The following is a 26,589-nucleotide window of genomic DNA, read 5'->3' as shown; positions in this document are numbered from 1 at the left end:
GATAACATGAAAGTAGTACAACACAGATCAACAACATTGCTAAACACTAAATAACCCCAACTGAGCAAGCCAAAAGCAAGGCGACAGTGGCAAGGAACCAAAACTCCATCAGATTGGATGGAGAAAAAACCTTGGGAGAACCCAGGCTCATTTTTGAATTCAGGACAAAGCTCTTCCTTTTCTTCTATTTCTATCAAAGAGCTAATATTTCCCCAAGGCATTTCTGACCTGGTCATCATCTCAATTCTGGATCTTATAGCATTTTGCCCACAATGACAAACAATTACACAGTAATTCACAAATCTGAATTTTGAAGGGCTCTGATCTCTAATGGGCAAGTGACACCTTCATATGCCATGCCACACCTTAATTTACACTTCATTCATCCATCATCTTTTGTTTTATATAACACTTGATCAATGTGGACACATCAAGACAATTTGTAAGCCTATAGAAATATTACAACATGAATTACTGCTATTTTAAAATGACAACATTTGCAGGTTGGTACATTACCATATTATTTCAGTATTACATTTTAATGGCCTTTTTATGTAAATGAAACACAACTTTGAAATAGTTTATGATCCCTTTATTGAATTTAAAACATTATGAGAATACATTTAATTTAATGCATTTTTATGCCTAGAGCAAAATATTATCATATGTGAAATATGTCAGACTAACATTTCAAATATTTAGGTCATTTTTGTTCCTTTTGGTGGCCTTTCGGCCCAATGAATTTCTGACCCTGGTCATCATTTTCTCTAGATCTTATCTTGGCTTCTAAGACAAACAGCATAAATTACATAGGCCTACTGTTCTTCTTCTTTTTGGAGACTCAAGTTGAAATATTTTTCTGAAAAGGACCATGTCTGTTTTGTAATTTCATATCATAGTAATAGTCATGTAGTCTATTGAAGAACAAAGTGTAAAAAAACTTCTAAATAAATCTGCATTAACAATCATAATATAATTTATTTAGGCCTATTAAACAAATGTAGGCTAAATGTATCTCCTCAAATGTGAAGTGAACGTTTGCCAGATTTTTCAATCAATCACTGTTGTTTATAAACAACTTGCAATAGCCTAAAACAACAGCTTGAAAATTCATGTTTAGTGTAGGCTAAATACTATTTAGCCTACACTAAACATGAATACTATATGTGTAGATGCCTTATCAAGTTATTTAAGTACATTGCAGTAATGTTTCGTTTATTCTTTAGACTATTTTTGATGACCCTGATGTAGCCTCTTACAAAAATGTAACTACCCGAAAAGCATCCATGTCATTATTACCATCGCCGTAGCACAGTATGATTCTTAAATCTAATTGCGCATTTCAGTGCGCCAGTATTTATAACCTAATAAACACTATTTAACTATCCATCAGACTATTGTAGGTCAAGATGGCGCTTCATGTTTTAGAGTGAGTCATGGCGTCCCTAGAGTCTACAAAACAGCAGTAGCCTATGCATGGCCACTTTCATAGATGGACAAAACTGCGTCTGAAACAGACCGAAATACGTGGATTAAACTTAAAACAACACTTTCTATTCAATAAATCAAATGAAATTTCTATTCCATTTATAGAATTTGTTTTGAGTTTTAAAAATAAATATATGTTCGTAAAGACGATCTAATGAGTGTTTCAGGTAATCCATATTCATCCGCTCTGAGTTCCTGCCTCACGCGCATTGAAGGCAGCGGAACCCGGATGGAACTGTCATGGCTGCCGTCACCGACCTGCCAGTCTAAAGAGAAAAGAGAGGTAAAATTCTCTAAACTGCGCCTATTTGAAACAGCGGTTTTAATTAAGACACAATAACATTCAACTCCAATCTAACTGTGACTTTTTTGGAGTAGTGCGCTCTTACGTTGACTTCTTTGTGTTTTAATCGTATGGTTACATCCAGCGTGGGTGGGGGCGAGTTGCTTTATTTTTGTTGATGTGGATAAATATCATGGCTTATGAGTGAATGACTTTTGACATTTGTAGGTTTATCGCTAAGTAGCGGGATAGTCGGTGTGCATCCAGAAATGCACGGCCATAATTGTCGTGTTGAGTCGATTGACATGGCACTTCCTTTAGTTGGCTGTGCATTGTGCGTGTCGGCGCGGTGCACAAAGTTGGTGAATGTCAACTTAATTTAAATAACTTTATTTCTTCGCAGATGCAAGACTTTGTTGATAGGAGTTGCTGGTTTTGTATCATGTTTTAAAAAAGTTTGTTTGCGCATCTGTAGAAGGTTGTGAAGTAATTCTGATGGAAAGTTTGGCTAATAGCAATTGTGAAAAATGAGAAAAGATAAATCAACACTGTCTCTTACAAAGATGTGCGCGGATATGGGTATGAGATACGATAATGCTTATGAAGTTTACACTTACCAAGAGAGTTTACATGATGTTCCATCCATCACTTCACATCTTGGTTGTAAATTAGTTTGGAGGTTATCATAGAAACATGAATTCATTTAATTCCAGTGTTCTCCTTGCTCGTCAGATGAGAGCGAAATGAAAATGTTACTGCATTTCTTGCATTTTCTAAAGTTTTGTACTAATTAGCAATGCTGGTCACAATTATAGTCATTGGGAGTCTGATTGCTCAGTTGGTTACCATCCCAATAGATTGTTTGTCTGTGTTTTACTATCAATCAATTGCGTGGAAACGGGGGAATATGATCAAAGAATACATTAATTTGTACTTTTCATTTGATGTAACAATTTTGACATCTAAAATTCTATAATGTGTACCAATCAGTTGTTTTAATGTTATTGAATTGTTTTAAAAATTACTGAGGTTGTTCACACTGTTCTCAAATGTAACCACTGGCATGTTTACCTGCTGTATTGTGATCCTTTTTTATATATGTGCCAGAACAATCTTAAAAATTAATTTAATAATAAAACGTTTAAATATGTGTCTCACATGTATCATGATGTGTTTTGCATGCTTGCTTTTTTACGTAACTGACACATACTCGTTTTTCAGAGCTGCAAACTAGAATTAAACTGTTGTTAATTTAGGCTACTTAAGACAATTTACACCAGCCATGTAAAAAAGAGTTGTTGATGTATTTTACACACAGTGTGTGTAAAATACACACAACTATGTGTGTACACACAACTATGTGTAAAACTATACACAACTATACACACAACTATGTGTAAAATACATCAACAACTCTTTAGACAATTGAGTCAAAAGTACATTTTGACAAGATGTTACCAGTGGGATTAAATTGGTTAATGGCAAAGTTTGATTGCTGTATAATTGTTGAATGAATCACAATATTTAATCTTAAAAAATAGATTTGATTTGATATTGACATATTTCTAAATTATTACATTTCAACAGAGTTGGCATTTCTCAGGGTTAGACTCTACTTATTCTCCACAGTAAACATTTTAAAATAGTATTATGTATTAGCAGTTGTTCTTAGGTGACCTACACTACATTGCATTACGTCATTGCACATTTAATTTAGCAAGTGGTATCTGAAATTCTGCAGTTTGAATTTCTTGTGCCAGTTCATTCTTCACAGATGAACCAAAAATTAATGGGAAGTGCTATATTCTGCACAGTAAACGGAGTACTGCTAATTTTGAAAAATGTAGTGGATCGTCCATGTATTTTATAAAAAAAAAATTTGCATCCCATGCCTATTATCTGTTTATTTATCAGATATTGTTTGGCAAATTTGATATATATATTTTTTTTTTTTCTGGATGATATTCTGCAAAATTGGCACAGAAAATGAAAACTAACTCCATCTGGGCTCCTAATTATTACATTTTTGCAACAAAAGTTTTCATACTCACTCTGCAGTATATCATTTGGCTGTTAAAGGCTATAATGTGACAACCAGTTTTTCCAGATGCAAGGAATCACGACACAACTAAGTTTCTTGACACAAACTAAGACAAGTATGAAAGGCAATAAGATATTGTCTGTCATTTTTGAATAAATACTAGTATTGTAGACTGCACTAGAGAGAACATGTAGTCTATAGCCAAGTCATATTGTGGTTTTAAAAAAAAGACCTTTAGTGTAAGTTAAATTAAAGTAGTCAACATTTGAAGTGGATCAAAACCTTTCATCAAAGTTATACATGAATTACCTTAATTAACAATACCTGTTTTTGTCTTAGGACGACTTTGACTAACTTTTTTGATCCACATTAAATGTTGACTACTGTATTTCTGTAATACATTTATATTCAACATATTGCATATGCTTGATTAAAGTGTAAATTAAAGCATTACACGATGTATTAAATAGAGGTATTTTTTCTTAAATGCTGTAAAACATTAACTGTACAGTAGTATTATTCACTTATTACAATATGGTAATGATTTTGTTTTGTTTTTTCTTTTCCAAATATTGCAGGAACCTATATTATAAAGCATGGAGGTTGACCTGAGCGCATCAGATGATCCCTCTGAAAGCCATGACCAGAGCAAGGATGATGACCCCTTATTGGACCACACTTTGGCACATCAGCTTCCTGAGACAGCCTCTTGTAACGAGCAGTGTGACCAAGATGAAACACACCCTGAGGAGTCATCCACTGATAATCTTCAAGTAGACGGCAAAGCTTCTGGAAAGACTCCATGTAAGATGCAGCAGGGCGCAATCTTCTCTGGAAAAATACTGAGTTTCTGTTGCTCTGAATGCAAAGACGACACCACTTACAGCCCTAATGACTTGCTGAAGCATTTTCAAGGATCACACAAAGGAACCCTTCCAACTTATCCTTGTGATCTGTGCTCTTTTGTCACCAATGAATTCTCATCTCTTCAGCGACATCGCATTGGACATCGAAACACTTTGGTCACGTGCGAGATTTGCAACGATGGGGTGCAGTATTCACTTCTTTTGCTCACCAGGCACTTTACCAACTGCCACAGCCGTAACGGACAGTTTTGCTGTAAAAAGTGTGAGTTCTCCACCAGAGATGCAGGAACCTTTGTTCAGCACATCCATCGTCACAACGAACGTAATCACAAATGTGTGAAGTGTCCGCATGGTAGCCCCACACAAGGAGAGATTCAGAAGCATAGCTTGGTGCATTCAGGGACTTTTCCTTTCTCTTGTCAGATATGTGGCTATAGTGCAGCTCGCAGAGAGTACTTGAACAAACATCTTACAGTGGCACACGGTGAGGAGCTGAACAAGAGAAGAGCAAATGAGGACAATTCTGGAGTTATTTCATCTGGACTAAAACTGTTGTTTAAGAAGTCCCCTCCAGGTGGAGGATCCAGAGAATCGCAGTGGATGTCAAAACTTAACTCGCTCCCTGGTGTAGGTCTGCTCGATCATAATGGCAGGTTGTTTAATCCTGAAAAAACCTTGGAGGATACTCAACAGTTTCTTGAAAGAGCTGTTGGGGTTAAAAAAGAAAATAATAAATGGACAAAGTCTCCCGTACAAAGTGAGCCACAAACTTTGCACCTTATTCCATCAACAATGCCACAACCAAAGTTACAAGAGCATGAGATTAGTTCAGGACTTCTGAATTCAACCAACAACAATGGACTGACTGTTCTTATGGTGAAAAATAAAATATCTATTCCACCAAACTGTACCACTAAAGTCATGGGCTTTAAGATAGTAGATGGTAAAAAGCATTTAGTTCTGAAAGTCATACCGACAAAACCAGAAGACTCCACTGAAATTGAGGTTTCTGATTTACACATTGGTGACAATGAAGATAAAACAACCAGCAGCCCCTGCTCTTCATCCTCACCAAGCATAGGATCTCTCCTCAGTTTAGAGTCTGGAGAATCAAATGAGCCATCTTCAATAAAAGAAAAGTCACCGGAAGTTGAAAATCACACTGGCAACCATCTCCCCCTGACAGAGGAGCACAAAGTTAGCTTGAAGGTTGCAAGTAAGGCATGGCAGGTTAATAGTGAAGATACTGAAGTCTCACATGGTGTTAAAGTACTCTCTACAGCATCAAAAGATGTTGCACTTTCTCTGTGTCAATGCCGCCAATCAAGTGGGAGTTCATGCCCGCATCTTCATGAGGTATCTTTCCTCAGTTCAAGTGAAAAAAGCTACATTGATGACATACAGACAGCAAATCCAGCCGCCACACCTCCTGTTTCAAAATCAGAGCTTTCCTCTGCTGGTTCTGAGACTACACTTTCTGATTTGCAAACTGCTCATGTAAACCCAGCTGAATATGAGACAACAGCATTAGCTTCAGTTATGGATCAACCCTCTGCTGATGAAACCACACATCCTTCCTTTGACTCTTCCAATTCAAAATCTGATCCTGATATGTGTGTAGATGACAAGTTCACACACATTGATATCCTGGAATCTAAACTTCCAAAAATAAAAACGACAGATAAAACATTTTCTGTGCTGTCGGAAGAATCTCTTATCCAGGAACCTCGATTCAGTTCAGGTGGTAAACCATGCAAGAATAATTTTGAACGGATCTGCCCTATTAAACTCTCTGTGGAAAGCATAATTGATTCACTGGCTGCAGAAGGGAAGGATTCTAATTCTCACAAAGTTGAGACCACATTTTGTGAGATGACTGACATTAAGACTTTTAACCCAAAAGTTCCCGAGACCTCTCAGTTTTACCCAAATGCTCCATCTGACTCAAGTGAGAACAACGCTTCAGACAGTGTAGTTGGAAATTTACCTGAAGTCACTAAAAACAAAACCACTGAGGCAAACTCTCACAATGAAACAAGTAAAGGTGCATCACCTGATGCCAAAGATTGTAACCCAGAGGTTGAAAATAAATTTTCCCCACTCAATTCCCCAAGTCAAGAGGTCTTTAGTTTCCACAATTATTCTAAAGATTCCTTCGGGAGCTCTCCTGATTCATTGCAGCCTGAGGAAGACTTATCGATGGGGCTAGAGGATGAAGAGTGCGAGGAGGATTTTGGTGACTGGAGCTTAACTCTGCCAGCATCGCCTCCTCTTCAAGTGGAAGAAGATAGCAAGGGAGTGGCTAATGAGAGTGATCCGCTCTCTGAAAGTGGAGAGAAAGCATTAGAGCGAGTGTCCGATAGTGATATTGAGGTTGATGAGTGCATAGCTACTGTTGATGATTCGCTCATTCCTGTGCTTCCAGAAAAAGAAGTAGAAACGACTTGTTCATCCTTATCAGAGAACAAACCCGAAGGCATCACATTTGCAAATGAGAACACGGCGGCAAGCTTGAGTAGCGCAGCTGTTTTGGGAAAGATACTTGAAAAGCACTCGGACGCCATTATCAGCCACCAACTTGAGAAAGAAAGAATGAGGTCTTCAGGTACAGGACAAGAAACTGTTAGGCCGGCCAAAACAACACTTCGGATTTTGCAAACACCTGAAGGAAAACAGCAGATGTTCCTTCAAACTACAGACACTCCATATGCTGTGCCAGTTCAGCTGACAAGTGGGGCTGGGTTCAAGCTGATTACTAAGTCCAGTTCCCCCAAAATTAATGTGTCTTATGTGAAACCTGGGATTGAGACAGCCAGCAAGACTAAGGGAATAGCTCTGACTTTAAATGGAGGCAGAATTGGCATGTCTGCACAAAGTTCAAGTCTGAAAACTAATGGTCAAGCGCCTATCCAAATGGCACCGAGTGGCAGTGGAAACCGCTATTTCGTCAACGCTGCAGCTCTTAAAACATCTCTTCTTTATTCAGGTGCTGTCAAGTCCTCATCTGGAGAACAGGCAACCACTATGCCACAGACTTGTTATTTAGTTCAGAGATCACTCCCTGTTACCCCAGTTAGTAGTGAGTCAAATGGTCCAAGTTCTAAGACTGTGATCTCAACTCGTCCTGTATTAGCCATGCCTGTGAATTCAGCAGATAAAACCAGTCCCTTGCAGCCTGGGAGGCAAGCTTACTTAGTTAGATACATATCTCCAGCTAAGTCAGGGATACTTTTGAACAATTCAGATGGGAAAGCTTTGAACCAGGGCAACCAAGTAAATGAGGCGGGCAAAAACAGGGTATTCCTTAAGATAGTTAGAGGTCCCAACGGCACCAGATTTCTCTCCACTGCTCCATACACCACAGCCAAAAAGCCGGTATACCTTGCCACAAGCTCTTTACAGTCCCCTTGCTTGTTAATGTCCTCAAATAAATCTTTAACCAATGTGTCGGCAGGTCTAAAAACCTCTACTAACTCCCAAGGTCTCACTCATAAACTCATCCCAGCATCCCAGCTTAAACATATTTTACCCCAATCCAAAGTTAAAAACAAAAGCAGGGCTGATTATGATGTAGCATTAAAGAAGTTGCCACTTGTTCCCTGTCCCATCCGTCCACGAAGCCAAAGGAAACGGAGGAGAAGGGCTTTGTTTGAGGAAATGCTGGAGGGCTCCTCCAAAATAAGGAGAATCTCAAGCAAGTCGTCTGAGAAAGATGCTACCTCAATTTGGGAGCCTGTTGCGAAAGATGTCATGAGAATGCTAAGGCTCTGTCCCTTTAGTCCACTTCAAGAAATCAAATGCCCCCGTCGAAACCAGCCTGTGGTTGTTCTGAACCATCCAGATGCAGATATTCCTGAAGTTTCTAGCATCATGAGGTCAGTGAACAAATACAAAGGTGACATTCTCAAGGTGGCACTGTCCCAAAGTACAGTTAAAGCCCTCTCTGAGTCTCCAAATACACTTTCAAAGCAGAATACTTCCAATGGCATTGGGAGTGAAAGATCAAGGCCAGTGGGAGGCACTGTTCAAGAGAGATTCATACTAAAACTAAAGTTAAAAAAGACTAGTAGAAATAAGTATGAGGTGGTAAGGTCTTCATCTGCTGGTTCAGAGCAGCAGTCAACATTTTGTTGCTGGTTTTGTGGCCGAGTTTTCAACAACCAAGAGGACTGGATTGGCCATGGTCAACGGCATCTAATGGAGGCAACAAGAGACTGGAATAAGCTGTTCTAATGCAACTGCAGAGCCCCTGGATTGGGCCAAATGCCATCCTACATTGTAGAAAAAAAGATGTTTTGTTTTTTTGTTTGTAATATTTTCCTTTTTTAAATAGTACAGTAAGATACAGTTAACCTGTCGATATTATTTTTCCATAGATTTTTCTCCAGAAGCTTTTAAAGGGTATAGTGTAATAGAGAAGCGTTTGGTACCTGAAATAAGTTAGAATGTAAATAATTTTCACCCTTGTATATTTAAATCGAAACCCTTGAGTATGTATAGAATGGAACTGTGAAAACTGGACACACTGTATGTTTATGGTGCAAGCAGGAAGATCACTGGTATAAGATGGTGCTGTCTCTTATATACCTTTTTTAATGCAGACAATTGAACCAATTTCTCAGGTAATTCCATAGTCTTTGAATAAGTGAATGGTCCAGTTTATAAAGAAGTAATTATCTTTCATTCTGAAGCTGTGTACAATTGTAGATTTAAACATTATGTACCATTTTAAGTACAGTTTAAGTTGGCTACATATGTCTTTCTTCCTACATCATTGAAACATATTGTTCTCCCATTTATGTCTTTTGGGGCTTAGATATTGTGAAAAGTTCAAAATGCATCTGCAAATTTTAAGGGATAGTTAAATTCACCCTCATTTCGTTCCAAACCTTTATGACTTTGTTCTGTGGAACACAAAACATGTTGTTGTTGTTTTGTTTTTTTTTTTGGTCATACAAAGAAGACAGTGTAGTTTGATGTTGTTTTTGACCCCATTGATTTTCATTGCACGGGCAAAACCTGGGGAAAAAAATCTTCAGAAAGTTTTGTGTTTGTGTTCCACAGAAGAAAAAGTCATACAGCTTTAGAATGACATGAGGATGAGTATGAACTCTTCCATTAAGTATTTTAGAGTATTGCCTAAAAACAAGCCCAACTGGTTCCTGTGGAAGCCATCCTTTTGAAATGGTGTTCTGTGAGGTGGTTTGCCATTAATACGCTGTATTTGTTCTCATGTTGTTTCTTAGGGTCAGTTTTGTATCTACCTTCATTACAACAAATCAGACCCGGTGTCCCTTCAGTAGCAATAATGGACTTTATAATAGTTTGAATGTTTTTTTTTGTTGTTTTTTTTCTGAACATGTATTCTGAACCTACATCTGTTAGTTATGGCTTTGGTGCTTTTTGTTGTCCTTTCACTTATTTGAAATGAAGAAATGCACCTGTAAATGTACTATTATGCTTTACTAAAAACGAAAGATTAAACATGATGTATTGAGATGCAAGGCAACAAACCTCAAATAGCCAACCAAACACTAACTGTATTTTAATTTTTTGTGATACTTGAGTGCCTCATTCTGCCTCAAAGTTTTAACAAGGTCTGTTTCATTTCATGGTAAAGTCCAGATTTGTAAGATTTTTGTGTGCTTAGCAGAGTTCAAAGATTAAGATTGGCCATTCATTTGTGCTAGACCACATTGATTTTTTTTTATGCTTTCAACTGATTTATTAACTATAAAAGCAGAGGTTAAGACTTTTTTTATTAAGACTATTTTTGAGACACTATTTTCTCATTGATAGCTCAAATATCAAGCCTTTAAAAAAAAACATGGGTTTCTGTCCCTTATGAACAGTTTGTTTTTGTTTTAACATTCACTATATCCTTTGCATTTAAAGCATGCTTTTCTAGACATTTGATGAAAATGTTTTATATGTCAACACAGTTAACATGTCCAGATGTGATACAGTGGACTCAATGGTGCTTTTAAATTGATCTGTCAATCTGCTTTTTAAGTTTCTCTTTAAATGTTGACAAACGCCTCACACATGTTTTGATTTTTCTGTGTCCATTAATCATTCTTTGTCCATTGTGATTGAATGAAGCTTTGATGGCAGAGAGGTCACAATCCATCCATGATTTAAGTAGCGACTGTTCAGTGTATTATAGTTGTCATACATTAGTGATTTATCTGATGCTTTACTTTCCCGTGTTTGGTCTGTTTCTATTCTAACACATGAGAACTATGTCGTTGGCATATGAAATTTTGTTTTCAATATTCACTCAGTATGTATGTCACCCTCTTTGTGACATGACAATCACTGTTATACATGTGAAGTAGTGGAATTGTTTATGCAAACCTTAACAGTCAACTAATATTCAGCTCAAATCACCCTGCTCGAAACAAGTAATGTCACGCCATGAATAAGCAAAAATATAGTCCTCACTGAGACATCTGTCAACCAAATGTTTGTCCTGAGGCAAAAATGTCCTTCCTTCCTTATTGTAATGTCACACAGGTTTTTATTAGGATCTGAGAGACAAGTTTATTTTTTTATGCTAAGTGCCTAAAATGTGATGCACCAGGTTGACACTATATTGTACTGTATTTACCTCCTTGCAGTTCCTTCTTTAATAAATGTAAATACCTTTGAAGAATGTTTTTTTTTAATGACTCGACACTTTTATTGCCTCTGGGGATGCCTATTTATATTTTGGTATTTGTGTGACTTAATCTTGAAGATGGAGATGTTGCGAGGAAGCAATCGCCTCTAGGTGGCAGTATTGTATTAGATTAATGATGTAGTACTGTCTTTATGACGTCATTAAGAGGATATTCTGCTGGCACATTTGCACAATATTTTGACTTCATTATATTCAACAGTATGATGCCAACACATGGGTTTCGTTAGGGATATCTTAAAATATAAAATATTAAATATATAATTTTTATGAGGAGTCAACTACATTTATTCTTTTTTTCTTCTCATTACAGAAAAAATGTATGTGTACCAATGCATTACCGGTATTTACTGTGAGGTCTAATAGTATTAATCGGATTTTATAAATTGTCATGAATTTACAACTTTGTTAAATGTTTGAAAATTAAACCATTTCAGAGAACTTTATGTTGATCTGCAAGCTAGGATAATACAATTCGTTCAATTCACTCATCCTACATATTAACAACTTATCCCTAAACTAATAATGAGTCTCAAATTTAGCCTTTTAAATAAAATAATAAATAAAATAAATAATATTAAACAAGAGAGTTTATATCTATGTATATTGTTTAACAGTACATGACACTACAAATGAATGTATTTATTATACTATATAAGTTGCTGTCCAATACACGCTCTAATTTACTAGGCCCTGGTTAGCCCTTCATTTTCATGAAGGCTCTGTCATGATAATGAGGGCAAAATCTCTACCCAGGCTATGATTTGCCGTGAGTCATTATGTCATGATGAGGATATTTGAAATGCATAAATGGGGCGTTGTATCAGGGGAGACTTAAGGCCTCATGAGCAGATCACAGATCCGAGACTGGGATCGACCGATTGATTGTGTGTGCTGGTATTCAGTGCAGGAAACATTTGGACCCTCACTGAGCAGGAAAGTAAGAGACGTCCGCCTGCTTTGACAGTATTTAAATAGGTCAGGCTTGTACCAGAGCTGTCTCAGACTGCCTCTGACTTCCTGCCATTGAAGTGGTTCAGGCCATGGAGTGGCCTGCGGGAAGGAAGGATGGCAGCCCATTCCGTGAGAAATGAAGCATTAACTCACAAAGATTAGAAAAGAGAATAGACTTCACTGATTACACTATTGTAATACAGTCACCATTTTGTTGCACAGTTCAATAAGCAGATGAAGACAAATTCTGCTGTTTTTAAACTTCTACTTGAACTAAGATCATTAGTAACTGCAGAAGTAATGCCTAATCTGTATTTTTTTCAATGTTTTTAAATATACATTGGTATGCTACAATATGATAAATAAAATGTTTGAAATGTAATTATCAAAAACAAAAAGCTTATTAAATTTGTATATCATTTGTTTACTAAATTAAGGTCTATTGTTAACAGAAAATAATTACTAGTGATGGCGGGGACGTCTTGGCCAATCTTACCCTATATTTGACGTTATACAATCAATAATTCCAAAACCTTTTTTTAAAAAGAACCATCCTCACAGTTTAAACAAAGGAGGCTATTTATAAGATACCTGTCCACTTCTCCAGCTCACCACACTTGTTCTATTCCTATCCTGTGCCATCCTACGCCTATGGATCTATTTATCCTCCTTCCTCTTCAGTACATCATTTTCACTGCTCCCTCCTCCTTCCTCCCCCTCTCTCTCTCTCTCTCTCTCTCTCTCTCTGATAGCTGTCAGAAGTGCGTTCTGTCCATTACCATTTAAACCAAAACCAGAACATCAGAGAGTAACCACATGCTTGCATCTATATAAGGCACAAAATAAATAGGTCACACAGTCCCATGAAACTCTAAATAAGTAATGTCAAAGGGTGAAGTAATTGTCATTTTTTAGTGGTAGCCTACTCAAATACTATCTGATTCTGAGGGCTGTGGACTGTCATAGATAGAAGCACTTAGCAGTGTTAAAGTCAGCATGAGTTGGAAATTGTGAAATGGCATGACATCCCATTGAGCAATTTTAAACTGCTTCCCAAACAGATTTGAAAGCACAACAAATCATGCATTTTTTAAATAACAAAACTTAATAAATGAGAACCAAAACATTGTTGTAAGTATGTCTTACAAATGCAATAAAATTAATTTTGGACATTAAAAAGAACTTACAGAAATATGGGCTGATGGAGGAGCTTATTGGTCATTAAGGCTGTTGTGTTTACACGGAAACGATTCTGAAGAGAAAACGCAAAAGTGGCGTTGCGTTATCACTTTTTATTCTGCGTTTAGACGGGCGTTTTGGGTGGGAAATCCCAACGCATTCTATGCACTCCAGGCGGCTAGGAGTGCATACTACAACACCAAATCCGCGCGCCTGCGTACAATCTTCACTGTCTAGCAGACTTTTGCGTTTTTACAGACTTTTGCGTTTGTAAAGGACACGGGAACGTGGCGGTGGAGCGTTTTTAAGATTTCCACTTTGGAGGGTGGTTTCACTTTTTTTGCGTTTTTAAGCCCCAAAAACGCCGTCGCCGTGTAAACGAAAGGCACATCCGATAAAATATTTTGTACGTTTTCACCCGCGAGCGTTCTCGTTCAAACGGCCCCGAGTGTTGGGGGAAAAAAAACCCAATAATAAGGTCCGGGATACGGAATACACTTAAAGTTACATAAATGTTAAATCTTTTTAACTATTTAACAACATTGACTTACTAGTCAAAGACTTGCTCACAGATTGCATTATAGTCACCTCACCTGCTCAGCGTGTGTTGCACTAATATAGGCCTACTTTGAAACTGTAGTGAGTAGGCTGCAATCCTGTGGGATTAGAATTTGTGTTAAGTTCATTTGATTTTTTTCATCAAAAAGTGGGGTTAAGCCATTTCTAAAAGTGAAGGTACGTGCCCACCCCCCAATTATGGTCGCTAGTCACCATCCCCTGAGTAACACTAACATTACTGTGATTTTGCTGTTTTCCACATTGCTGTTTTTAAGTCAGTTGTTATGGAAAAGAGTGTATTACATGTGATTAATATTGTGGTGCTGTTTGCGGGGTTATCGTCTCTGCAGAAGAAAAAAAAATAGCTAAAACCAGCCTCTGCTGGTTGGCTGGTGACCCAGCAGAGGCTGGTTTTAGCTATTTTTTGTCTTTGCTGGTTTAAACTGGTCAAACTGGCCTCCCTGCCTGGTGTTCATCTGCTTTCAAATTCTGAACAGCTAAGACCGGACCAACTAAAGAGGTCAAAACCCTTCTAAAACCCGCCTGCTAAACCAGACATAGCCATAGAAGACCATCCCAAGACCAGCCAACCATCTTAGGATTTTTTAATAACGAATAATTTGTTAGTCATTTTATTGAGAAGATTAACAGTGCCACAATTTTAGGATGATTTGTCCGAGATGAGTTTGACGAGTCTGTATTTGGACTATGACATAATCCCAAAAGAACTTCCTGACCTGAGCCAGTCAAGTGTGTATTCTGCTGGACAGTGTTAAAGGCCACCAGCAGATGGAAGTGAGGAGCAGCTCCCATGCAGTTCTGACGCGATTAGAAGCGAAGGCGTTTGTCTCCACAGAAGATTTTAACGACAACACCCAGTGGGTTACTCGGTGAAATCCACATTGCGTATTCTCATTTAGCTGTGTGAATTTGTTGTGTGGCTTGAATGCATTTCGCTGTTTGTCTTCCACTTCAACTGACCAGTTCACCCCTGCATTCTTCTGCTTTTCTTCTTGATTTGGATTCTGACATATAAGGCCTCTTCAATTAAACATAAAGGGTTTTTCAAGAAGTCTACTTGTCAGGACCTCAAGAAGCCTTCTGGGAAACTAAGTGTGGGCAAATGTTCAGTATAAAACATTGAAAAGTTCCCAAGCATGTACTATCGATAACCTCTCACAGCTGTTGAGTTGGAGGCTAAAAACTCCCAGTAAGGACAAGCTGGCAGTTGTTCGTCATCTCTTGGTTCCTTCAGTTCCGAGCCGATGTCAGAGTCCTTGACAACAGAATGTGTGAGCAGGGATCAGCTGCAGAACGGGGAGGACTGATGAATAAACAATGGTCCAGGCCCTGCAGCTCTTAAGACTCAGCAAGAGCTGAGACCCAGCCATGATAAGCACACGCCCTACTCAAGGCGAAGGGATGATTTTGACAAAGCGCACTGGCCTTCACACAACACTGCAAATGGGCGGAATGAGAAATAGATCTAGTTAGGGAAGCACTCAGGCAACTTTGAGCATTATGCATTGGATTTTCGCACAATACTTTGAAGCCTCTAGAAAGAGAGAGAGAACAGGACCACATCAGGTGATAAAATACATTTATTGGAAATTGTGGCAAATGTTAAAAAAAAAAAAAAATGGCTTTGGGGCAGGTCAGAGAACAAATCACCAAAAATGTACTCACCAAAAAACAAAAAGAAACTGTAGTTCCTTCGCTATCAATGACAGGTGGGTTATAGGTGAGGATAAAGCACAACACATGGCAAATCAGGCAGCTAGACAAATTTCATTTTCTCCAGGGATTCAAGGGGGGTGCTTAATAGTATCCATGTGTTACAAATCTGCAGAAATAATGGGTTGGGTGAGGGGCATTTTGAATAAAACATTTTTATTTCTTTTTCTATTTTATATTATTCATGTTTTTTTATTATAATTTGGTGACACTCTGGGGGCCAATAGACAATATTAATTCCATGCAAATTTATATCTTGAGTGGTTGTACTTGTGAAAAATGCAACATGATCCCTGAGCTCACAAAGAAACACAACATAAATAATTATCCAGATGTTCCACATGACACTTCTGTTGGCATTAAATATTATTATTTTTATTATGATTAAATAATGGCACATAGTATTAAAAACCAAATGAGACAAATATGATCACATGGCATTGAAAAATATATATATATTACTTCTTAAATGTGCACAGAATCAAATAGCTATTTGCAGATTTCAGTGATGGTGTGTTTGCCTTAATTTAAATCAAGAAAAAATAGAATATGCTCACAAAATCACATATTAAGTTTACCGAAAAGACAAAATTGCATCTGCGCCAACTTATATTTTATAAGTCAGGTTTTGATTCAAAATATAAAAAGAAGTAAATCTAAAATAAATACTGTAACATTCAATAACCAAATCACATATCAAGTTCAATGAAACCAAGGCTAAAAGCAACACAAAAGTAAGTTTTACTGAAAAAAAAATGATGTCATTTACTAATCTAATTTGACACTCTTTAGTGATTTACTTTTTAGTGGTATTATGTAAATACCACTCAGTAAAAAAATATTGCATGTGTGATCTTTCAATTAACGTACTATATGATTTACCAATTATTACTTACAATATGAGTTGATGCAGATATATTTTTCTTTTTTTTTTAGGAAGTTCATTTGTCAAATGATCAGTGGGTAAATTGTTAAAAGACATTTTCTATGAGCAAGGTGAGTTGGCACAGTGATATAAACTGTTAATAAGATCCTTTCTTCTAATGTAGAAAGTGAAGCCCTCCATTTTTTGCCTCAGAATAAATACCATGAGTGTTTCCAGGAAGCTTAGATGCTTTGCTGTCAAACACATGGATGCATGTAGCCCATTAGACATGTAAATGATTGCTTCCTAGATTACAGTGAACATGCTTTAGTGCAAGATGAGACTTTTGATCAACGCAAAACTGATTGGTTCTGTAAGGCAATTGACTTGAACTGATCTGCACCTCATTGACAGTAACTAAATACTGTATGTGCATACATCGCATATGCAGTTCAAAATGCATTCTTACTGGGCACCTCTCTTCATGATTTGTCACCATGGAAACACAGGGAGACTATTTGTTTGCTGTTTTTATGTCTGTAGAAGAAGAAAAATGACAGTTTCGTTTTGGCAACCACACACCATTATCAACATATCACAGATTACAATTGGTACTTTGGGCTAGATCTCAGTTTTAAAAAAGTTTCATTTTCATTATTGTACTATTTGCCATATACAACTGTTCATTGATTCATCTTAATTTCCGCAGTGATAATTCACAGTTTTCTTTCAAAGTGAAAATCTAATTAAATGCTGGTGTTTTCACACTTGGCGATCAGATTTTTTGTTTTGTTTTTACTAAAATGCAAAACGGAAAAGTGGGAGATTTTGGCACTAAAAGAGAGGACTCATCTTGCTATCTGGTATATACACACACAAGCATGTTGGCACATGCAAATATACATATACACATGCATTCACTTCTTTCTTACTTACTAAACACACACACACACACACACACACAACAACATAATTGCACATTATGATACCATACCCAAAAACACATGTACAAAAATCAGCTTGATTATAAAAGACCGTTCAAATTAAAACGTATGTCATGTGATATTTGCTGCCATATCAAAATGTCAAGAGAACAAACCAAATGGAGCTGGGATGAGACATGAAATGAAGTCTGAGAAGAGGTAAAGAGAGGTTCAAACATCTTTAAAGGGGAAGAGAAGGTATATGGGGCGGGTGAGAGGGGGAAGTCACAGCAGAGGGACTACACAGTAGCTTAGCTCAGAGAAGAGAGGGCCTTTGGGTAACAGCCCTGGGACTACACAGTAGTTTAGCTCAGGCGAGAGAAACAGGTTAGCACGTAATTCACAAGCCTACACAGTCGTCTCGTTTTTCCAAGGTCCAGTCCTAATGTTACCCGTGGAATCCGAGGCAAGTAGGTAATCCTCCTGCTGACTACTGTTCCGGCTCAGCGTCCCTCGCCGGCTGAGGGTGCCTTTCCTGCCAAGCGTGGCCTGGGAGCATGACAGAGATGCCCGCGGAGGTGTTATATCCAAGTGCAGCATGGCGTCGTCCTGTTTATCTGCCATTTTTGCACAACTGTACATCAGCGGCCCCATGTCAGGATCTTCTGCCTGGAAAGAGCTGACAAACGGTTCAGCTTTAGGGCAGCATATGCTCGAAAACGGGTCTGCTTTGGCACAGCACATGTGTCTGTGGCAGGAGAGCTGACTGTCCAAGTGCCCACTATGGCAGGAGAGGCTATCGTGAAGGCTGTGTGAAGCCAGACTCTCGAGGTGAGGACTAGGACTGGGGCAGCGTAGCTGATTGTCCGGATGGGGGCTGTGACAAGAGAGTTGAGTGTCCAAGTGTGACGTGTGGCAAGTTAGAGGGTTGTCCAGGTGCACACTGTGGGGGCTGTCCAAATGGGAGCTGTGCACACTGCTATCCATGCTGGTGGAGGTCATATGGTAAGAATAGTCCCTGAGGCAGGGCCGAGGCCGGTTGAAGGATCGAGTCTTAGACCTGTCCTTTAGGCAGCTTTGCAGCGGAAGGGTTGGCCGGGGCAGTTCATCAGAGAGGGACTGTGGACGGGTCGCTTTCCCGATCGAAGAGGGACTGTGAAGTGTGGCACAGCAGGTGCTCATATGGTTCTGGGTGGAAGGCAGAGTACCCAACTTACAGTGTGGCGATGGCGAGTGGAGGTGAGGGGAGAGCAGAGGGTTACCCAGGCAGGGCGAGTCGACCTGGCAGTGGATTTGATTCTGCCCGTGGGACGGGGTATGGCTGTGACTTTGGGAGCCGGGGACGGCGTTCCCTGCCGCTTCCCCATTGACCTCCACCTTTGGTTTGTTGGGGCAACAGGCCCACCACCGGTGCCACACGTCGTCACGTTTGGCACAGTGCTGTATCAGCAGGAAAAGCCCCAATGTGACTGAAAATGCTCCGTACAGGCAGCTGAAGATCATGTCTAGAAAATGACCCTGTGATACAGCCAGCGCGCCAAAAGCCCAGGTGGCCAGGAAGAGGAAGAGTGTGAAGGCGGTGGCCCTCAGCTGAGCTTTGAAAGAGTGCTCGTTGGCCAACATAGACGCTGTGATGGCTGTGCAGCCTGTGTGCTCACCATGCTCACCTGGCTCTCCACTGACGGCGTGGCAGTGTCCGATTTCAGCCACGGCTAGACGTTGCTGCTCTTCGGTCATGGCCTTGAGCTCGTACTTGCGCTCCGGGTGCCGCTTTAGCTGCACGAATGTGATCAGAAAGTAGATGCACATTACCAAGACCAAGAAGGCAGTGGGTCCGTAGAAGCCGCCCAGACTGGGCGTCCAGGCCATCCAACAGCTGCAGCACAGATAGAGACAACAATTCAACTGACAGTGTTAGTACCACTCTACGTCTAATTACAGACCTCATGCTAATTTGTAGCATTAATTAAGACACATCTCCTGGAATCAGTGACACTTGGTGACTTCTCACTGGCTTGGTAAAAATGGAGTAAACATATTACAATTGACAGCTAATTAGGTACTGCCAGCAAATATGATACTTACTAAGGGGCGTCATCTCTGCTACCGTAGTTATCCAAGCTAACAGCAGCCGTAACACCCACAATGATTAGGGGTACCCCACCACTGACCAGATAAAACCTAACAAAGAGGTCAAAGAGGAGAAAATGTGGTTAAAAAAAAAAGACAGAAAAACAGATTTTCATTATCTGATTCAAAATGATACGTGTGTAGGCATGGCATTTGTAAAGTTTCCATCTATCTATCTATCTATCTATCTATCTATCTATCTATCTATCTATCTATCTATCTATCTATCTATCTATCTATCTATCTATATTGTATAAAATATATTCTAAATCTATACTCTAATTCTAGAACTCTAAATCTATAGATCTATAGACTCTAGAAATCTACAACTACTAACTTTCTATTCAGGCTTCCTCAAGCCAACATCAAAGTTTTGTTCACAAAATTACTCATCTAGTTTAAGATCATTAACTATGAAATCATTTTTATTTGTATTTTGACATAATGGGGTTGCATTTTTTTTTAAAGAAATTAATACTTTTATGCAGAAAGGAATAAAATCAAAAGTGACAGTAAATACATTTTTAATGTTGCAAAACAGTTCAAATAAATGCTGTTATTTTGAGTCACAGGAATTTGTCACAGGAGTTTGTTTGCCATCACAGGAATACCTTACATCTTCAAATATATTACAATAGAAAACAGTCATTTTAAAGTGTAATCACAATATTACTGTTTTAAATGCACCCTTGGAAAACATGAGAGATCCTGAGAAATCCCAAGTACTTTTTTATAGTAAAAAAATAAAAATAAACCCAGGTCTGAATTAGAATGACCAATTCATGGACATTCATGCAGTGTACCTGAAAATGGTGGCTTTAGGGCGTGCTTGTGTGGGATTGTCCCTGTCCTGAGGTATGGGTGGAGCCTTGGACACCTCCTTGCAGATATTTCTGGCAGTGAAGAGCAGCCATAGCATGCTAGAGAGGGAGGAGTAGTGCAAGATAATGCCAACCTGTCAACGAACAAGATGAAACATTAAACATTGAAAGCTCACTCATAGAGGGCAGACTGGCACAGAAAACTGAAGCAGAAGTGTGTGTGTAGCCGTCTTGGTGAGTGAGGAAGGATGCACTGAGGGGGAGTTTGAGGTAATCCTGATCAGACAGTGAGGTCATGCTGTTGTCTCTTTGGTCCACTCCACTTACCGCATAAGAGAAATCTTCCTACCCATCCATTCATTTATGATGCACATGACGTTTATAAGGGTTACTGGATGTAAATGAATATATGGTGTGAGTATCAGTCGTGTTTTTTCAATAAATTGTGTATTTGTATATTTGTTTGTGTTCATCAAATGTTGGAACAAATGTTAGTCACATAAATACATTAAATGTAATATTAAACTAAATATTTAGATTATGCAAATGTGAATAGGGTGATCTAGCATGAATGCTTCAAGAAACCAGACATGTGTCCTCAATATGAAGAACAATTCTTCTAAAACTCTTAAACGGTTGTCTTTTTCATCATACAGCTTGAAACAGCAGGTTACGGGTAAGCAGCAAACCACTTCCATGCAATTCAATACATTTATCTGTCTCTCATTCCAATTCTAATTCAATTCACAACCCTGATATTGTCATATTTTTATTTGATATATTCTACAAATGACATGTTTCTTTTAATTCTTGATCAATGTAAAAGAGAAAGAATTTGACAGTCATCACTGCTCTACTGTAGATATACTGTGTACGGGGCCGCATGTCTAATGCATGTTCATTATGCTTCCAGTTATAAATCTGATGCTTTTAAACCTGGAGCTTTACTGACAGTGAATCAACTGCTGTCATTAAGTAAAATATGTTTAATGACCATGCAGCTATAAACATAATCAAATTAATCTAACTCACTGATCCAGGCTGGAAAATGTCTCTGATGAAGGAATAAGTGCTACACTTTGAAAGGCTATGGCAATCCTAGAGCCCCAGTGCATTAGCCTCTCACCACCGAGCAGCCCTGCCAAACAAAGCCCTCTGTGCCTTAGTAAATGGCGACCATGCTAATTCATGAGTCAAAGAGGCCATATGCTATAGTGACTCTGAGCCGAGAGCCATAGACACAGGGCATGAATAATGTGGTTCGCTCAGGCCAAATAAACAAGGTAGACTTACCACTTGACAGATCACAGGGTACTTGATCTGGTTGATGCCTCCTGCAAACACCCCAAACGTCACGGCAGTGTGGAAGAGGAAGTTGAGGAGCATGTGCCATCCTTTCTTGCTGATTCGGATTATGCTGCAGAGACACACACACACTCACATGTCAGATGAAGAGACAGTTGTGCCATGAGTAATACATCCACAGCTTACCACTGAAGCGAACAAGTAACTGCCTTTGAAGCACAATGCTATGACTAAAGAATCTTTTTAACCCCGTCTGTAAAGTGTCTCAAAAGTAGAGTGGCTCACTAAATTTGCCACCGACCCTCTAAGGTTAGAAGTGGCCCCCCTCTCGACAGAGCAAGCGTTACTCACTAGAAATAACTGTGACAGTCAGGGGTGATGATACTATAAATATTGGCGGTCTGACTCAGGATCACAGCACTATCGTGTCCCAAAAACAACCCCTACTATGACCTTCCAGTGTTAGTACTGGTGCTCCAAATAACTGCTGTATGTTTTCAGTGGAGGAAAGACAATACAAAAAGGGAATTTCACTAGTAAATATCACTGATTTCTCACTGCAAAAAGACACTAGACCAAAAAATATATTATTAATGTATTGGCATTTGGCAAATTTTAGTCATCTTTATTTATCAATGCCAGTAGTCCTGTAGATATCTATTGGCCAGCTTTTATTTAAATGTGGATTCATTTAATTGATTTATTTCTCCTAAACAAAAATGAGGTTACTTTAACATTGAATGGAGACTTTTGCTTGAGTCTCCTGCTTCTCTCAAAAACATCACACACTGTGCTAATATTTGTCCATTAAAAATGAAAAAAAAGTCTCTACTTTAACTAAAATAATGCAATAAACATTAACTAAATAACATAAAATGAAACAAAAGACACTAATGTATATTACTGATGGCAAAAATAAGAATAATACATACTTTCTACGCTTTTCACCTGTGACTCTGGACCACAAAACCAGTCACATGGGTCAATTTTCTGAAACTGAGATTTATATGGGATTTATAGATTTATAGATGTCTGTGACATCCCAAGTCTCTCGGAAGTTCCGGGAGACTCCCGCAGATTGATCCCTGATGCCCGCAAATTAGTTCAAATCTCCCGGAATCTGGAGCGAGCGAGCAAGAGCGCGCACATACTGTGTTTCAAACCGTGTAGCATCCGCACGACAGAGAGGGAGAGAACCCTTGCGCATGTGTAGTAAAATAATTGTAACCTGTGGGGGAAAAGGCATTTTAAACCTTATTTTAGGGCAAAGTCATCAAACTTTTTCAGTGATTTTTTACATATTTTATTACGGTTTCTACACAAGCCGTTTTTATGTTGTTGTTTTTTTTTTTCAGATCTATGCTTTATTGAATCATTTATGTCACTGGTGCAGCTTAATTATAGTACATACCTGTGGTGTACAATGTATGTCATGATAGAAATCAGCAGGCAGAGCAACATCACTGCAGTGCAGGCGTACACCACTGGGTGCAGATAATCCCCTGGATATGGAGGAAATGACAGCACCCTCTTTAAATCCTGTCAATAAAATCAGAATAAGAGATGATTTTTTTCAAAGAACATGTCAAATGATAAAAATGCAATAGTCTTTATATGCACATTCCCCTAATTTGTTTCTATATAGTGTCCATCTTTGGTTGCAGACTCTTCACATATTACTTTGTTCATGTAGTGCTTGAAAAAAATCAGTAAGTTGGTGATGGTATGGATGCACAACATGAATAAAGTTATTGGATTTAAGAAACTGACCAGTAAAACAGTTATATCTATGTTAGTGTGAAATAAGAGGAAGAACAAAAAAGGGGATGAGTGGGAGGGGGAGACCAGAATAAAGAAAAACAATAGGAGAGGAGAGATTTGTCCCTGTGAGTCAAAGACTACACCCTCATACGCATCAATCTCTTTCAGCTTGTCTGTTTTATCACCCAGCCTGAAGATCGCCTTTGTTGTGTGCCTGAAGGGCTCCTTCCCCTCTGGAAAGCAGCACCACAGATGTACACGCATTTCTTTACACTCCAACAGACAAAATACACTCAATACACAAAATACACGCAATACACTAAAAATAAAGGTTCTTTATTGGTGTCAGTGGATTCATGAAGAACCTTTAAAATCCATGGAACCTTTCTATTGCACTAAAGGTTCTTTATAGTAGAAAAAAGGTTCTTTGGATTAATAAAATGTTCTTCACACTAAGAAAAAAAATTGTTCTTTTTAAGAACTGTTCACTGAAAGGCTCTTTGGGGAACCAAAAAATGTTATTTTATAGACATTTACAGCAGCACCATCTTTGATTTTTAAGAGGAATGAAATCGAGGCTGTGAGGGATAGACTCTTCTAGACCCACATCTCTTCTGCGGGTTGACGAAACTGCAAAAATATCTTTCCAAGAAATTTCAGAAGAAAAAAAGCTTCAAACTGCATGGGCTGTGTTAAATTATAGGTGATAGGAGCCTCATACTTCTTTTTACAGTGAATGCCATAGAAAACATGGTATACTGTCCCTCACAGCCTCACTTTCATTCCTGTCACGGCACTGCTCTGCATAAGGTCTATTGCTTCGATGCGCTAACTCCCTTTTGGAACGTTTATTTTTAAGAGTGTACGCTCCACATTAAAACAGCCATCTTCCTTTATTCTCCCTCTTTAAACGAGAGAATAACATGCAGACGTCATTCAACACTTCCTTCAATCTTCCTTCAAGTTATTTTTAGGTAAAAAGAAGTAATCAGAATGTTATTATCTCCAAGATTGCCCCTTTCAAAAATAAAAGACAGCCTTTAACTAGGACATATAAATTTGGTCCATGAAGGTATTAGCTGTGAAAAGAGCAACATACAAGTTGAAATCATAATACAAATATATATATATTAGGGCTGTGCAAAAGTTAATTGCGATTAATCGCATCCAAAATAAAAGTCTGTTTTACATAATATATTTGAGTGTGCTGTATATAATTATTTTGTATATATAAATACCTATGCATGCATGTATATATTTAAGAATTATTTGCGCTTAAATTCTGTATATATATATAAATACATAATCTATATATAAATATTTTATATAGGAATAACACATTTTCTTAAATATATACATGCATGTGTGTGTATTTATACAAAATAATTATATGCAGCACACACAAATATACTATGTAAACACAGACTTTTATTTTGGATGCGATTAATCGCAATTAACTTTTGCACAGCCCTAATATATATATATATATATATATTAAGCCTAAAATATGTCCTGTATTGTATATGATTTAGCTTCATGGTATTTTTTGCACTTGTGTCCCCGTCTCCCAGAGTGCATGTCTGCTTTAATCCAAGGTGAGATCAGCACAATTGCTGCCAATTAATCAGTTTCCCATAAAGCATCACTCAGCGTCACATTATTGATCCTTTGACCTCAGTTGTTCAGCAAAGATAGCGTACCTTTAATGCCCAAAGACATCAAACCACTGTTGCACGGAAAGTTAATGCTGATTAATATCAACTCTTTTAGCGCCCCAAAGCATTTGAGAGAAAGTCATTTCAAACAGTATGCCCACAAAATGTTTATCAAGGCTTTGGGATACTTTATAGTCAGAGTTTGCTCTAAATAAAGATCTAATCAGGGTCACCTTACTACAGAAAAATCTACGAATTTCACTGAACACTCCTTTAGGATTTTTATTTGACATCGGTGGAGCTAACCAAAGTTCTTGTAGGTAAACCAAACATTTGCTTGTAAGTCAAAATACAATTTGCCAATGGGATTCGGTAAAAATAAACTCCAGCTGATGTCAGTGGTGATTAGACACTAGCGTAGGCGACACTGCAGATGCCATGCATAGACACACACTTCATTGCTCATCCACACTTTTCACTGTCAAAAACTCTGTTCTAGTAAGTTTTCCAAGCAAAAGTTGCTTCCAAACTATATACATCCGTTCAAAAGTTTGGAGTGGGTAAGATTTTTTCTAAATTTAAATAGATTTTTTCGAAAAAGATTTCAGTCTACACTCTTTAAAAAATAAAGTTTCTTTATTGGCATTTAAGGTTTCATATATATATATATATATATATATATATATATACATACATATAAAAGGATCATACTAAGAATAAAATTATTCTTTTAGAAAAGAGTGTGCAAAGACAGCATTTATTTGATCAAGAAATAAATAAAAAACAGACAGTAATATTGTGAAACTTTTGTACATTTTAAAATAACTTTCTGAATTATTTGAAATAAAAGTGTGCAATAATTAAAAATTGTATGTATCCTAGCTGAATAAAATTATTAAAATATAAAAGAACATTTTACTGTCCATTTATCACATTTTAATGGTACATCTCTCTCTCTCTCTCTCTCTCTCTCTCTCTCTCTCTCTCTCTCTCTCTCTCTCTCTCTCTCTCTCTCTCTCTCTCTCTCTCTCTCTCTCTCTCTCTCTCTCTCTCTCTCTCTCTCTCTCTCTCTCTCTCTCTCTCTCTCTCTATATATATATATATATACATATATATACATATATATACATAATTTCTCAGATTCAACACAATAGAGATTTTCTTCACAGTGCGAGTTGCAGTCTCACGTGTTTTTACGCACCCTTTTGATTAACAGTATGAAATTGGCTCTGAACATCGTCTGTTTTAAACAATCAGCCAATGGTAAAAAAAAATAGCTTATAATAATTATAAAAATAATACATTTTATGTTTGAATATAATTGAATCAAATTATTTGTTAAATTCA

At 38.0% G+C, this 26,589-nt stretch overlaps 2 protein-coding genes across 3 annotated transcripts in view; one reads left to right on the top strand and one right to left on the bottom strand.

Moving 5' to 3' along the window:
- The first annotated feature begins 1,553 nt into the window (after positions 1-1,553).
- Positions 1,554-11,320, top strand: LOC120474575 (zinc finger protein 518A). The gene is made up of 2 exons (XM_039664946.2): positions 1,554-1,771; positions 4,391-11,320. Exon 2 carries the CDS (start codon positions 4,409-4,411, stop codon positions 8,909-8,911), a length of 4,503 nt encoding a protein of 1,500 aa, XP_039520880.2. The 5' UTR covers positions 1,554-1,771; positions 4,391-4,408; the 3' UTR covers positions 8,912-11,320.
- Positions 11,321-15,631: 4,311 nt separating this feature from the next.
- Positions 15,632-26,589, bottom strand: part of adgra1a (adhesion G protein-coupled receptor A1a) — a 31,716-nt gene continuing 20,758 nt past the window's right edge. For both annotated transcript variants that reach the window (XM_039664944.2, XM_039664943.2), the window contains 5 exons: positions 23,238-23,365; positions 21,815-21,938; positions 20,504-20,655; positions 19,656-19,751; positions 15,632-19,446 (listed from right to left, as the gene is read on the bottom strand). In XM_039664944.2, the coding sequence (XP_039520878.2) occupies positions 17,979-19,446; positions 19,656-19,751; positions 20,504-20,655; positions 21,815-21,938; positions 23,238-23,287 (1,890 nt within the window). In that variant the 5' untranslated portion in view covers positions 23,288-23,365 and the 3' untranslated portion in view covers positions 15,632-17,978. The remainder of the gene's footprint in view (positions 19,447-19,655; positions 19,752-20,503; positions 20,656-21,814; positions 21,939-23,237; positions 23,366-26,589) is intronic.

Source organism: Pimephales promelas, chromosome 17 (genome assembly GCF_988280905.1).
Source record: "Pimephales promelas chromosome 17, fPimPro1.hap1.1, whole genome shotgun sequence".
Lineage (NCBI taxonomy): Eukaryota > Metazoa > Chordata > Actinopteri > Cypriniformes > Leuciscidae > Pimephales > Pimephales promelas.
This window is presented reverse-complemented; position numbering and strand designations above follow the sequence as displayed.